Raw genomic sequence first — 15,022 nt, 5'->3', positions numbered from 1 at the left:
TCTTCGCTAGCATGGCTAAGGGTCTGTCGATTTTGTTTATTTTTTCAAAGAACCAACTTTTAGTTTTGTCAATTTTTTCAATTGTTTCTTTTGTTTCGATTTCATTAATTTCAGCTCTGATTTTAATTATTTCTTGCCTTCTACTTCTTTTGCTGTTGTTTTGCTCTTCTTTTTCAAGGATTTTGAGATGAAGTATGAGATCATTTATTTGTTGGTTTTTTCTTTTTTTAAGGAATGAACTCCAAGCAATGAATTTTCCTCTTAGAACTGCTTTCAATGTGTCCCATAGATTCCGATATGTTGTGTCTGTGTTTTCATTAATCTCTAAGAATTTTTTAATTTCTTCCTTGATGTCTTCTATAACCCATTGATCATTCAGTAACCTGTTGTTCATTCTCCAAGTGATGTATTCTTTTCCCTTCCTTCTTTTATCGTTGATTTTCAGTTCCATTCCATTATGATTTGATAGGATGCATGGTATTATCTCTACTCCTTTATATTGTCTAAGAGTTTCCCTGTGACATAATATATGATCTATTTTTGAGAAGGATCCATGTGCTGCTGAGAAAAAAGTGTAACTGCTTGATGTTGGGTGGTATATTCTATATATGTCAATTAAGTCTAGGTTATTAATTGTGTTATTGAGTTCTATAGTTTCCTTATTCAACTTTTGTTTGGAAGATCTGTCCAGTGGTGATAGAGGTGTGTTGAAGTCTCCCATGATTATTGTATGGTGGTCTATTAGACTCTTGAACTTGAGAAGAGTTTGTTTGATGAACATAGCTGCACCATTGTTTGGGGCATATATATTTATGATTGTTATGTCTTGTTGGTGTATGGTTCCCTTGAGCAGTATGTAGTGTCCCTCTTTATCCCTTTTGATTAACTTTGGCTTGAAATCTATTTTATTTGATATGAGTATGGACACTCCTGCTTGTTTCCGAAGTCCATATGAGTGATATGATTTTTCCCAACCTTTCACCTTCAGCCTATGTATGTCTTTTCCTATCAAATGCGTCTCCTGTAGACAGCATATTGTTGGGTCTTGTTTTGTGATCCATTCTACTAGCCTGTGTCTCTTGATTGGTGAGTTTAAGCCATTAACATTTAGGGTTATTATTGAGATATGGGTTGTTCTTCCAGCCATATTTGTTTATTTATGTTACTAAACATGGTTTGTTTTCCTCTTTGATTATTTTCCCCCCTTTAGTGTCCTACCTCCCACTGTTGGTTTTCATTGTTATTTTCCATTTCCTCTTCCTGTAATGTTTTGCCAAGGATGTTTTGAAGAGATGGTTTTCTAGCTGCAAATTCTTTTAACTTTTGTTTATCGTGGAAGGTTTTAATTTCATCTTCCATCCTGAAGCTTAATTTCGCTGGAAACACAATTCTTTGTTGGAACCCATTTTCTTTCAGTGTTTGAAATATGTTATTCCAGGATCTTCCAGCTTTCAGAGTCTGTGTTGAAAGATCAGCTGTTATCCTGATTGGCTTACCCCTAAATGTGATCTGCTTCCTTTCTCTTGTAGCTTTTAAAATTCTCTCCTTATTCTGTATGTTGGGCATCTTCATTATAATGTGTCTAGGTGTGGGTCTCTTATGATTTTGCACATTCGGCGTCCTGTAGGCTTCTAGGATTTGGGGTTCTGTCTCATTCTTCAAGTCTGGGAAGTTTTCTTGTATTATTTCATTGAATAGATTGCTCATTCCTTTGGTTTGAAACTCTGTCCCTTCCTGTATCCCAATGACTCTTAAATTTGGTCTCTTGATGTTATCCCATATTTCTTGGATGTTCTGCTCATGGTTTCTTAACAGTCTTGCTGAGCTGTCTATGTTCTTTTCGAGTTGAAATACTTTATCTTCATTGTCTGATGTTCTGTCTTCTAAGTGTTCTACTCTGCTGGTAGTATTCTCAATTGAGTTTTTAAGTTGGCTTATTGCTTCCTGCATTTCTAGGATTTCTGTTTGTTTGTTTTTTATAACCTCTATTTCCCTGTATAGTTGATCTTTTGCTTCTTGGATTTGTTTATGTAATTCATTGTTGAAGTGATCTTTCATTGTCTGATTTTGCTATCTGATATCTTCCTTGAGACTCCAGATCATCTGAAGCATGTATATCCTGAATTCTTTATCTAACATTCCATCTGCTGCTGCTATTACCTCTTCTAACGTTGAGTTGACCTGCAATGCTTGTGGTCCTTTCTTTCCTTGTCTCTTCATACTGTTCGCGTTCCTTTCTACTTGGTGAAACTGTTGTGCTATTGAATTTTCCCCCTATATATTTATATTGGTCTTGTATAGTTGCAAAGTCTCCCTCGCAGGCGCGGGCGGCGGCTCTGTCCCTCTGCGGGCCGCTAGGCTTGTTCTGTCGGTGGTCACAGTTCTGTCTACTTTGCAGGCGCAGGCAGCGGCACTGCCCCTCTGCAGGCCTCTGGGGCTGTACTGCCAGTGGGTCGCAGGTCCGCCTACCTTGTAGGCGCGGGGGGGGGGCGGCTCTACCCTTCCTCAGGCCACTGGGCCTGTTCTGTCTCTCGGTTGCAGGTCTGGCCTGTTCTGATGGTGGTCACAGTTCCCTCTACCTTGCCGGCGCAGGGGGAGGGGGCGGCTCTGCCTCTCAGCAGGCCGCTGCTCCTCTTCTGCCGGTGGGTCGCAGGCCCGCCTACCTTGCAGGAGTGATTGGAAGCTCTGTCCCTCCGCGGGCCACTGGGCCTTTTCTGTCGGTGGTCACCGTTCCACCTACCTGGGAGGCGCGGGGGGTGGGGGGCGGCTCTGCCCCTCTGCAGGCCGCTGGGCCTGCTCTGTGCGTGGTCACAGTTCCCTCTACCTTGCCGGTGCAGGGGGAGGGGGCGGCTCTGCCTCTTAGCAGGCCGCTGCTCCTCTTCTGCCGGTGGGTCGCAGGCCCGCCTACCTTGCAGGAGTGATTGGAAGCTCTGTCCCTCCGCGGGCCACTGGGCCTTTTCTGTCGGTGGTCACCGTTCCACCTACCTGGGAGGCGCGGGGGGTGGGGGGCAGCTCTGCCCCTCAGCAGGCCGCTGGGCCTGCTCTGTGCGTGGTCTAATTCCTATATCTTGATTCTCCTTTAACTATTTTTCTATTGTGATGCATCCCTGGGCTGGTTTTCATTTTTATTTTTCATTTCTTCTCCATGAAATATTTCATGGAGTATGTTTTACCAGCTTAGTGGTTATAAATTCTTTGTTTCTGCTTATCATGGAAAGGTTTTATTTCATCTTCAGTTTTAAAAAATAGTTCTACTGGGATGGGGATATGGCTCAAGTGGTAGCACGCTCACCTACCATACGTGAGGCACTGGGTTCGATTCTCAGCACCACATAAATGTAAAATGAAGATATTGTGTCCACCTAAAACTAAAAAAAAATAAATATTTTTTAAAAATAGTTCTACTGGATCTAGTAATCTTGGTTGGCACCTGTTTTCTTTCAGGGATTTGTATATTCCAAGCCCTCCTGGTTGAGGAATCAGTTGAAACTCAAATTGGCTTACCTCTAAACGTAACCTACCATTTTCTCACGCAACTTTTAAAATTCTGTCCTGATTTTGTTTGTTGGGCATTTTCTTACTGTGTGTCATGGAGAGGATCTTTTTTTTTTTTTTTTTTAATCTTTTCTCTTTGAAGTTCTATATGACCCTGGACTGAGTGAATATCCAGGTATTGATGCTTTCACTCAGTGTGTCCTTAGCTGTTTCCAGTATGAAATCACTCTCTGGGCTACTGTTCTTTCACTGCTTCCTTTCTGGGCTTTGGAGGGATTAGAGAATACACCTAGAGCTATTCTACCATCTTCTCCTCCCCCGCAGGCTGATCTTTGAAACAGTAAACCATCCTGGCTTTCCTGGTGCCTTGCCTGCCTCTTAGAGATTAGCCTGCACCTGCACAGCTCAGCAACCTGGACCTCCTAAGCATAAAAGAGGAAGTCTGGAGATGAATCCAAAGAATGGTGGGGTCCACAGACAAAGACCACTAAAATTTTTTAAATTAAAAAGCCTGAGGTTATTTTACTTTATACTCTCCAGCTCCCATTAATTCTTCAGGAAGTGAGAGCTGACATCAGTTTTCTTGTTCTTTTAGGGAAATCATTGCTTGTACTGAAACTAATTTCTAAGGGCTTGCAGCATTTTGTCATCTTGCCATTACTTCTCTCAGGTCAAATGTACTATTTCTTACTCTACTATAAAACACAAGAGCCATTTTGAACATAGAATAAATTTAAAGGATATTTTTAGCTAGACAAGATTTTTTGAGTTAGAATAAGATTTCTAAACTAAAGGCTCACAGGTATTCTATGAGTCACTCTTAGAAGTTTCTTGAATTAAGCTTTAAAACAATATAAATACTGATGTTATAAATGTCATGCATGCATTGTTAAGCTGTAGTTTTTTTTTACTAAATAAGTAGTATTTTATACACTTCTAAAATTATTTCTTGTTTGTGACTGTTCATATGCCCATCTGTATTTTGTATTTGTTTTATCATAAAATCAATTTTTTTTTCAAATTTTATATCCTTAGTGCAGGCTGTGGAAGAACAGGTGCCATTTGTGCCATAGATTATACGTGGAATTTACTAAAAGCTGGGGTAAGAAAATTTTTTATGTAGCATTATATCTATCTGTTATGATTTTCAAACAGTATTAATTGCAGTAAATGGCCATTTTTAAAATTTGTTCTTTTTAGTTATACATGACAATGGAATTTATTTTTATTATTTAACAAGCATGGAATATATCTTATTTTAATTAGGATCCCAGTCTTGTGGATGTACATGATGTTAAGAAATAGCATATATTTTGGTTATACATGGTACTTTTTCAGAATTAGTTTTACCACATAAGAATAAAAAATAAAGATAATGAAAAGGTATAAATAGTTCATATTGCCTTGAGGGTAATGTATGGGACAATCTAACTTTTCTTAATACAGACTTCTCATTGCCTTTTTTATATTTATTCTAGGTATAAGTGTACTGTATTCAGTAAATTTATGCCTACTGGAGATATTATAGTAGAGTAGTTAAGAATGCTAATGGTGGAGCCACACTGCCTGGATTAAAATTCTGACTCTCCTCTATGAGCTGTGGGATTTGAGTTTATTGTTTTTAATTGTTGGAATTATGATTATTTCTGCCATTGCTATTTCCAAAAAATTGTGTATGAAGCTATGGAGGATACAAAAATAGATAAGACACAACCCTCATTATAGATTTAAAAAACATATTACCATATATTTTATATATATGGTGCTTTTGCTGTTTCTATATTATGTTCATTTTCTATGCATTCAGGACAGATTTTTAATCCTGTAGCTTTAGGCTTTCTTTGAGCATGTCATTCTATATCTTCCTTAAAATAGAGTCAGTACAGTTTCACTTTTCCTTTTTCCTCTATTTTTCTGCTTTTTTTCCTGTGCTGTCTTTCCATTTTTAAATTTTTTTTTTTTTTAAGAGAGAGAGAGAGAAAGAATTTTTTTTTAGTATTTATTTTTTAGTTTTTGGCAGACACAACATCTTTGTTTGTATGTGGTGCTGAGGATGGAACCCCAGCCATACGCATGCAAGTACTCTACCACTTGAGCCACATCCCCAGCCCCCATTTTTAAAATTTTTGTTAGGGAAAATTTAAGTTTTAAAAAGTTTCTTTAACATCTCTGTGGTGTTAGAGTTTATTTTTGTATTCTTTAAAAATTATAATCATTTACTAGTTCTCAAATTAAAATTTATTAAGTGGAGGAAAAAGTTAACTAGAATTATGTCATTTTAACATTAAAGTCAAAGATTAAAACTGAAATGGGAAGAGGCATTTAAATGAATGCCAGCACACAAAATTTCAGGTTTATTCAGAAAGTTTGAGATGGTCAGATCATTTAAACTTTTTAAAAAATATTTTTTAGTTGTAGACCAACACAATACCTTTATTTTATTTATTTACTTTTATTTGGTACTGAGGATTGAACCCAGTGCCTCACATGTTCCAGCAAGTGTTCTACCACATGAGTCCCAGCCCTGGCCCCTAAACATTTTTAAATCAGTCTTTATTTGATTGAATTTGGCTTAACATAAATGTAATAATCATAGGCCTTAATTATTTGTCCAAAATTCTTTTTGATGTCTACAATGATTCTCTAGCAATGAATTTGGGAAACATTCACAACTCTTCCGTCTTCCTTATCACCTCAGAATATCCTTGTTGATCAGCATATTTAATAGCTATGTTTTAATAAACTTGTACTAGTTTCTCTCCCATTTAGACTGTCATCTTCCTTAATACAAACATTTCCAGAGTATTGGATCTGCTCATGTTAGGATTGCCTTGTGGCAGTACTTCCAATTCCAAATATACAAGGAATTGTGTAGGCTGTTTTACAATCATTCCCTAGAGACAAAAGTGTTGAATCTGTATGTTTACCTAGTACTTTTAGCTGGTCCTTACATTGCTGATTCAGGAGATGCTGGCCTGTAGAGTTAAGACTAAATTGTGTATTTTTTACAGTTTGATCCTGAGGAACATTATCTTCTCTCTTCCCTTCAGTACCTTCTCCTCTTCCTTTTAATCTTAGTTTTTGTCCATATCAAATTCTCAGTCCTCCAAGTAAATTGTATATTCAAACTGCCGTGCCTGTGTATATTTTCTTCACTTTTTATGAAATAACCTTATTTTCATAGCCATCTTAATTGTCACTACACCCATCAGAGTTTATGACAGACTCTTTATTCCTAGTACATTGTAATCATGCTTTGGCTGGATATTATCTTTGTATCCACAATGCCACATTCCATGTCTAATATATGGTGAATAGTTGTGTCTAATGTCTATATGAAAAGAAATGAAATAAATGTATCTAAGGTCTGTATGAAAAGTTGGTCTTTTTTACTGTGTTTTGGAGTAATCCAGATTTTATAATTATTCCTTCTTTTAGAAAATACCAGAAGAATTTAATGTATTTAATTTAATACAAGAAATGAGAACTCAAAGGCACTCTGCAGTGCAAACAAAGGTATAGTTGTTTGTTTTACTCTATAAACTACATTTTTATAAATGCCTTGTTTTATTTAAATGTCTTTTCCCTTAATCATCTGTCTCCCTGATAGGAGCAATATGAGCTTGTTCATAGAGCTATCGCCCAACTGTTTGAAAAACAGCTACAGTTGTATGAAATTCATGGAACCCAGAAAATTGCTGATGAAGGGGTAGGTGTTCTTGACCTGTTAATTTTAGCAAACTTTTTACCAAGCTATAATATTTAGCTTTTAATTGTTACCTTATATTTTATCTAACATAAGAATAGCCACAACAGTTATTATTTTCATCTAATGTGATTTTATTAAGTTGTGAATGTTTCCCAAATTCATTCTTCATGTTTATATCTCTGTCAAGTCATATAATTCATTATTGTTTAAAGTATAATTACTTTTTAAAAATGTTACTGTATTGTTTTCTCCCCCCACTCAACTAAATAATTGTGAGTTGTTTTCACTTAAATTTTATTTTGTTCTTGGCTTGACAGTATGAAGTTTTGCAGTTGTTTTTGTATACTGTATGCTATTTAAGCAGAATTATAAGCTCCCTTTTGTCATGTTGTAGTTCAATGTCATTTTAGCTTTAAAAGAGCTTATCAGATATTCATACTTTTGACCTAACAAAAATTAGGTATTCTCATTAGTGTTTTCATTTCTGCCTCTGTTTTGTAATAGTTCTTTCCTTGTTCATAATGGTGCTAAGTTTTGGGGTAGAATTTCTTTATACCTTTATCATAGAACTATCTTATAATGAACCAAATATGAGAAAATTAATTGTAAAATTATATCTTGTTTTCCTTTTTCTCTATTAAATGGTTTTGTCAATTTCCCAGAGTATTCATTTGAAATTTCTTAGTTTTTCAAATAGAGATTTATTAACAAATGCTAGTCTTAGTATACCTTCAGGTTATCTAATAGTGTTCCATGAATTTAGGAACTCTGTGTATTCCCTTTATTAGTCAAGTGACAGTTTTAATGGTGTTTTTTTTTTTTTTAAATAAAATATAACCTTTATATTTTTATGTGGTGCTAAGGATCAAACCCAGTGCCTCACCCATGCTAGCAAGTGCTATAAGCCCAGTCCTGTTTTTAAGATTTATATACATTGGTCTGGGGATATAGCTTGGTTGGTAGAGTGCTTACCTTACAGGCACAAGGCTATATATATATGGATCCTCTTATTCCTTTGTTAATATAAGAATGATCTTACAACTAGGCCTTACATCTCCATCTCTTTTTCCCTTTTGTTTAATTAAATCCTGTTATGTAACCTGTTCTAAATCTAGCCACATTTTTTATAAACGAAATGTTTTTTCTTTTGTAAAATTTATCTAAAACAAGACATTTACTATTTCAGTATGGACTTTTCTTTAAACTTTAATTGGAAATATTTTCATTTTATTCCATAAATGCAAAATTAATTCAAACCTAAGGTTTTTGTATTTCAGAAATGTATTTTAGACTACCATTTTCTTTATTATATAGTAGTGAAAAATTTTAACCATTACTAACCTTTACATGTTTAATAAGATGTATAGGAAATTCTTTTATTGCAGTTTTCAGTGTTACTTTTTTTTATTAAGCTTTTTGCTATATTTAAATAATCTCCAGGAAATAATGCATGATAAATATTGCATTGCTCTCTCATCTCAATATTCCTATTACCTGATCTTTATTAGGTTTTTATTTTCTCACTCCTTGTTTACTAGCCTGAAGTTCACACTAGGATTATAATTTTGTCATAAGTGTTTGTGTCTAATGGGTTAGATATTTACAGATGACTAAGAAATATAATAAACAAAGTCATAAATTGGATAAGAAAAGATGAAATAATACCCAGTAGCAAATAAGTGTTGATTTCAAATCTACTTTCTTATCATTGCCTGGTAGTAGACACACGCTAATTGTTGTTGAGATATATGCAAATTGTGTATTCTTTAACAGTGTGTATACATTCTGATAAATTATTATTTGACTATTTATGTTGTATGAATATCATAGAATTATCTTAAACACAAACTAAGACAGCTACCACTATTACAAGGCAATATAATCTTATGGGACCACTATCGTGTGTGTGATCCACTGTGGAACCAAACTTGGTATGTGGTACATGACTGTATGTTTATATCCCAGGTGGATGAATTGATTAAAAAATAGAAAAATAAATGGATAGAAGAAAATATAATCATCATAGATAGTTTTGTAACATTTAAAAAAATCTTACTCTTTTGGAATTTTTAAATATAAAATGACTGTTTTTATTAGACAACTATATGTAGCTGGAGATTGTTAGACCCACTTAGAGAAATGTGGAATCTAAAAAAATGGGAGAAATCATCTTAGAACTGTGTGGTTGAGTAAAATGAGTTGTATTTCAAATAAACAATTATGTATATATATTTATTGTTATATGTATTTATATTTATAAAAATATATACTTACTGTATATATAGTAAATATATATCTACAGATATATACATTTACTGTTCCAAAGCTATAAAAAATAATAAATCTCTTATTATTTCTCTCACAGTTTAATTCAGAAGTAAAAGTTTTAAAAAATCTTTATTCCAGAATTAGTTTTGTAGAAATTTTAGTTTGAAATAGTTTTTGGTAGTATAAGACTCTACAGTAAATGATATTTGTTAGAGCTGTTTACACCTAAAATGATGTACCGATTAAGGGAGCTAAAGAACATTTGTTCTGTTGTATCGTATTGATTCCCATTTAGAAACACCTTAGTAAGCAAAAATCTGTAAGGTATGCATGGGAGCCTTTTTATCTTTGATATAAAGAACATCATTATTGGTACTATCAACACTAGGATTTTTAATTCTAGAATGAATGATCAATAATGTGTGTTATGGTCTTTCTGTTGTGTTTGTTTTATACATTTTAGAGGAATTCTGAATTCATTTAAATATTGAATTCTGGAAGACTTCCTCAAATGGAATGTTCTGTATTTTTAAAGCACATATGTTCTTAAATATTTGATACTTAGGGTCTGAGCCTTTCTTTTTTTATGTGTGGCCTTTTATACAGCTCTGTTAAATGGAATACACAAAATAACTTCTATAAGCTCTGATGGAAAGAGATTATACTAGAAACCTAACCTTCCTATAGATTAATTTTTTAAATACTTTCAATTTTGAAAATTAGTGATAGCTTCATCAGGTAATAAAAGCATCCCAAGAGATTGTATAAATCAGGACAAATGAAATAATAAAAAAAGATCAGAAGATGTAAGAGTATACAACAAAATTATTATAGGTAAATACTGGGACATTTAAGAATATTATTCTAATATGAAGTCTAGTGGCCAGGTTTTGTTCCTGCTGTTAGGCGGTAGGTTTCCATTGAGTTGCAGTTCTGCATTGCCACATTGGTTGATTTCACCAGATGAAATTCATCTTTATGATGTTTAGAAAGCTTTTTTTCTTTTTTCCTGTTAATGGCTGTGTCATTCTCTCTATTGACTCCCATCATCATTTAATTCACCCCGAAAGAGGAATTCTTTATATCACATATAGTCACTTGCCTACAAATATCCTTAACTTTAATACCATTCCACCTTGATATTCTTAGTTTATATGTACATATTTTTTTTTCTTTCAACTGTAATATCTCTTTTCTTTGATTTCACAGCTTCATGGTACTTTTATCACCTTAGGACTTTTAGTATTTACTTTTATATTTTTGTTTGGTGATAATTCCAGACTTTACTTCTTGAAATTAAATACCAATATCCTTTGTTATCCTCTTGACTGCTGATTTTTTTTTTCATTGCCCTACCTACAGTTCCAGATGTCCAAATGCTCTGAAAACCTAGTTTTGTTGTGCTTTGATTTTTGTTTGTTTCTGTGTCCAATTTTTATAGTCATTTTGTAGCAAAACCTATTAATATGGCATGAGGCTATATGTTGTACTAAAAAAAAATACCATTTTTTGGTTAGAAACAGTTTACTCAAAGCAATTTTATGTAATTCACCTTTATTTATTTTATTTTTGTTGCAGTATTAGGGATCAAACCCAGGTCCTCACACATGCTAGGCAAGTGCTTCACCACAGAGCTGCATCCCAGCCCTCACCTTTAACTTTTATTTAATGTAAAATTTTAGATTTTTGGTGCAAAGTAGTAATGAGTGTTATGAGAATATTGTGTGATAATGAATCAGTAATATGTCAGGGATCTTTTTGATGGAGGGTGTTTAAAAGTTCTGATGGTGTCTGAGGATTTAAAACTGTGATGACCCAAACTCCTAATTTGCCTAGGACAGTAATATGTTGTACTTGTTTTCTACCTGTAATGATCAATAGTCCTCCACTTTCATTTTCAAAAGAGCCCTGATTTGGGTAGTACATTGGTGACATATGGTCACCTTACCAATAGCACACATCCTGGAACAGATATTTTTATAATGGTGGGTAGCTTGAGGTAATGATGAAAGTTTTCACTTTTATGATGTAATTGTTGTCTGGTCAGTTGGTTAGATGTATAATATAAAACTCTTCTGATCTATCAGATTATATATTAGGAGACAGGGCACACTGAAAATTGCTGGGAAGTTGAGATCTCAATTTTCTTTAGTTGGAAACACTTTAAGTAACATAAATTTAAAAGAAAAAGAACCTGCCATGATAGCCATGGTAGAAATGTCTTTTATTTACTTACTTACTTCTTTGCTTATTTATTTTGCCCCTGAGGCAGGATCTCACTAAGGTCTCAGATTCCTGGACTCAAGCAGTCCTCCTGCCTCAGCCTCACAAATGGGATCACAATATATACTGGCTGCACCTGACTAGAAATACCTTTTGATAAAGGAACTCTGAGAGTGCAGTTGTTTTGTTATTTATTGACAGTATATGCTGAGAGCTTTTTTAAAAAAATTATCTGAGATGTAGGCAAAAAAAAGGTTGAAAATGATTTCTGTTTTCTGTTCCAGAATTAATAGCCTGGCTAGAATGAAACTAATTCAAGAGAGCATTTTATATAATAATTTTATAGTCCTAAATCTCTAAGATTCTTGTAGTTGTATTAACTTTGGATCCATCAATGTGAATGATGTCATTATTAACTCTTTTTTAATTTATTGTTTTTAAATATACATGACAGTAGGGTGTATTTTGACATACTACACATACATAGAGTGCAGTCCATTACAATTTTTATCCCTTTCTTGGGGTTGTACATGAGGTGGAGTTACATTGGTCATGCATTCGCACATGAGCATAGGAAAGTTATGTCCAGTTCATTCTACTGTCTTTCCTATTCCCATCCCCCCTCCCTTCCCTTCATTCCCCTTTGTCTAATCCAGTGAAATTTTTTACTTCTCTACCCTCCCTTGTTATGGGTTAGCATCTAAAAATCTTCTTCACAGCAAAGAAAACAGTCAAGAACATGAACAGAAAAATCTTAACCACATGCCCCTCAGGTAGAATATTAATCTCCAGTATATACAGATTACTCAAAAAACTTAACACCAAAAAAAAAAAAAAAAAAAAACACAGATAACCCAGTCAGTCAGTAGGCAGAGGAACTGAACTGGCATTTCATAGAATATTGGTCAACAAATATATGAAAAAGTGTTCAACATCTCTAGCAATTAGAGAAATGCAAATTAAAACTATACTGAGATTCCATCTCACTGCAGTCAGAATGGAAGTTATCAAGAATACATGTCATTGGTTCTTGTGACTCACAGGAACCATGATATTCTTAAATGGTCTCTCCAGGCCTACTTAGTTAGCAATATAAATGTTACACTCCCTAATGGAGTAGGGTATTTCACATGGTGGAAGAGGGTGGGACAAAGAATGTTTAAAATGAATCCTAGACAGTTTTAAGGTACAGTTTTAAGGTAGTAAATGGAAAGTCATAGTAGTACCCAAAAAAGATTGAGAAAGGTGTTTACTTTTTCCTTCTCTATACATATGAAGTTTCTATCTTGGACAGTTTGGGTTTTTAGAGTAGCATTTAAGATGTGCTGAAATGCTCAGGTACCCAATTAATTTTTTCAGTAACTGATAATGGTTTATATAAATTATTCCTGTTGAAGTTTGCTCTTTTAGAGCCAGAATTTAAGAACCATTTTTTACTTTGCAAAAGTAGCATTATTTTAAAACTTCAAAAGCCAGAAGCAATTTAGTTGAAACATAAGGAAGGAAAATTATTTTTTTCCTAGCTTTAGTAAAGTATTTTTTTTTCCTTTGGCAGAATGAAATTAGCACTGAAAGCTTGGTCAGCTCCATAGATACGGAAAAACAAGATTCTCCTCCTCCAAAACCACCAAGGACTCGCAGGTATTATATGTCTTTGAGTATTTTCTTTGGAAGGATACTTGTATTTTACAGGGTGTTAATTAAAATGATTAATTGTCTATATTTCTAAGTTACTTTTTTAAATGTTACTTTGTTTAGGATATAAGATATGTACGGCAATTGATTTGTTTCTGGTATAATAAAAAATTTTTTTTAATTATTTTGGATAAAATGTCTGTGGTGTACTGTGCCAGAAGACAGTCAATCATGAATTGACTATAGCTCCTGTTTGATACATGTTACAATTAAAATTTTAATTATTCCGAAGAGTTCTTATCTTCTTGTAATGATTGTACCAATAATATGACAAAAATTGTACACATGTGTGTTTAATAACATTACTAGCAAAGTAATTACTGTCTCTTCTTTTACTTCTCTTTTTGGGGTGGGGACAGGAATAGCTGGTAAGTTAGTTACATGGAATAATGGAAGGAATATAGGCAATCATAAGGATGTAATTTCAAATCACTTTCATCAGTTAGCTCTGGAGTTGTTATTTATTTAATCCTTAGGATTTGGATGGAGGAGGGGGCGGGCAGCAGTGGTGACAGCAGGGCTTAAGTATTGTCTTGAGGATTAAATAAGACATATAAAATATTTTCAAGTGTTTTTTCTTGCATATGGATCTGTCCAAGCTGATTGACCTTCCTTCAAATTAGGATTTTTTTATACAGGGTACACCAATTCTTAATTCTTCCCCCTTGAAAGTTTGCTGCGGCTTGACTAAGTTCAATGAAGTGATTTGCTAATACCAAGAGACAGCTCTAATGTGATCATCCCTCTTTCCCAAAAAAAAAAAAAAAAAAAAAAAAAAGCCTACAACTTTCCTCAGTAGCTAAAGATTTGGCCAGAATTTCTGTATTCCCCAGGAGTAGTTTGTCTCACATTTTGATTAAGCAAGATTCAATCTGCTTGTGAAGGAATATTCTGGATATGGAAAAGACACCTTTGTACTCTGGTCTAAAGGGGCTTTTTAAAAAATATTTCTTAGTTATACATGGATGCAGTATCTTTATTTTGTTTATTTACTTTTATGTGGTGCTGAGGATTGAACCAGAGGCAAGCGCTCTACCACTGAGCCACACCCCAGCCGCCTTAACTTCAGTATTGATAAACTGAATAAACTAAAGCTATTTCTTTGAAAATTGTTTACTTCACTGTATTGAGATACAGTGCTGCTTTTTAAAATTGTTAATAATTAGTGATAATATGTATGAAGCATCGAGCTACATGCTTGACCTGTAGTAATAGGTTTTTAACATATAATTATTATAGTCTTTGGAATGCATTTCAAAAAGCAAAAGGAAATCAGGAAGCCAGTATAGAGAGGTTAGGTCTCCACATTTAAATGTTCAAGATGTTAAACTATGGGAAAACAGAATTTTCTAATAATTCTTTCCAGTTTGACTTTCATCTTATTATCTATCAAAGTTGGTATTTTAGCCACCTGTGGGAGAAAGCCAGTTGAAATCTATGAACTGTTCTCTAACTTCTTTGTTCCAAGTTCTAGGGTCCTAAAAGAAAACTATTGATCTTAAAGGTACTTAAGAAGCATGCTTGCCCCCTAGAATCTTCAAATTTGGTTTTTGAGATTGAACCAGTGTTGAAGCGTTCCAAGTGTATGCTGGTACTTATGATTTATATGTTCTTATACTTTGTAACAACATA

At 34.1% G+C, this 15,022-nt stretch overlaps 1 protein-coding gene across 2 annotated transcripts in view; it reads left to right on the top strand.

The window, feature by feature from the left end:
* Ptpn12 (protein tyrosine phosphatase non-receptor type 12) overlaps positions 1-15,022 on the top strand; it is a 116,017-nt gene that overhangs the window by 75,596 nt on the left and 25,399 nt on the right. For both annotated transcript variants that reach the window (XM_046464126.2, XM_046464125.2), the window contains exons 9-12: positions 4,531-4,597; positions 6,934-7,011; positions 7,106-7,204; positions 13,251-13,336. In XM_046464126.2, the coding sequence (XP_046320082.1) occupies positions 4,531-4,597; positions 6,934-7,011; positions 7,106-7,204; positions 13,251-13,336 (330 nt within the window). The remainder of the gene's footprint in view (positions 1-4,530; positions 4,598-6,933; positions 7,012-7,105; positions 7,205-13,250; positions 13,337-15,022) is intronic.

The sequence above is a fragment of the Marmota monax genome, unplaced genomic scaffold, assembly GCF_021218885.2.
Source record: "Marmota monax isolate L192 unplaced genomic scaffold, Marmota_monax_Labrador192_F-V1.1 WCK01_AAM20220418_F8-fsc00065, whole genome shotgun sequence".
Lineage (NCBI taxonomy): Eukaryota > Metazoa > Chordata > Mammalia > Rodentia > Sciuridae > Marmota > Marmota monax.
Note: the sequence above shows the minus strand (reverse complement) of the source record. Positions and strands in the feature narration are given on the sequence as shown.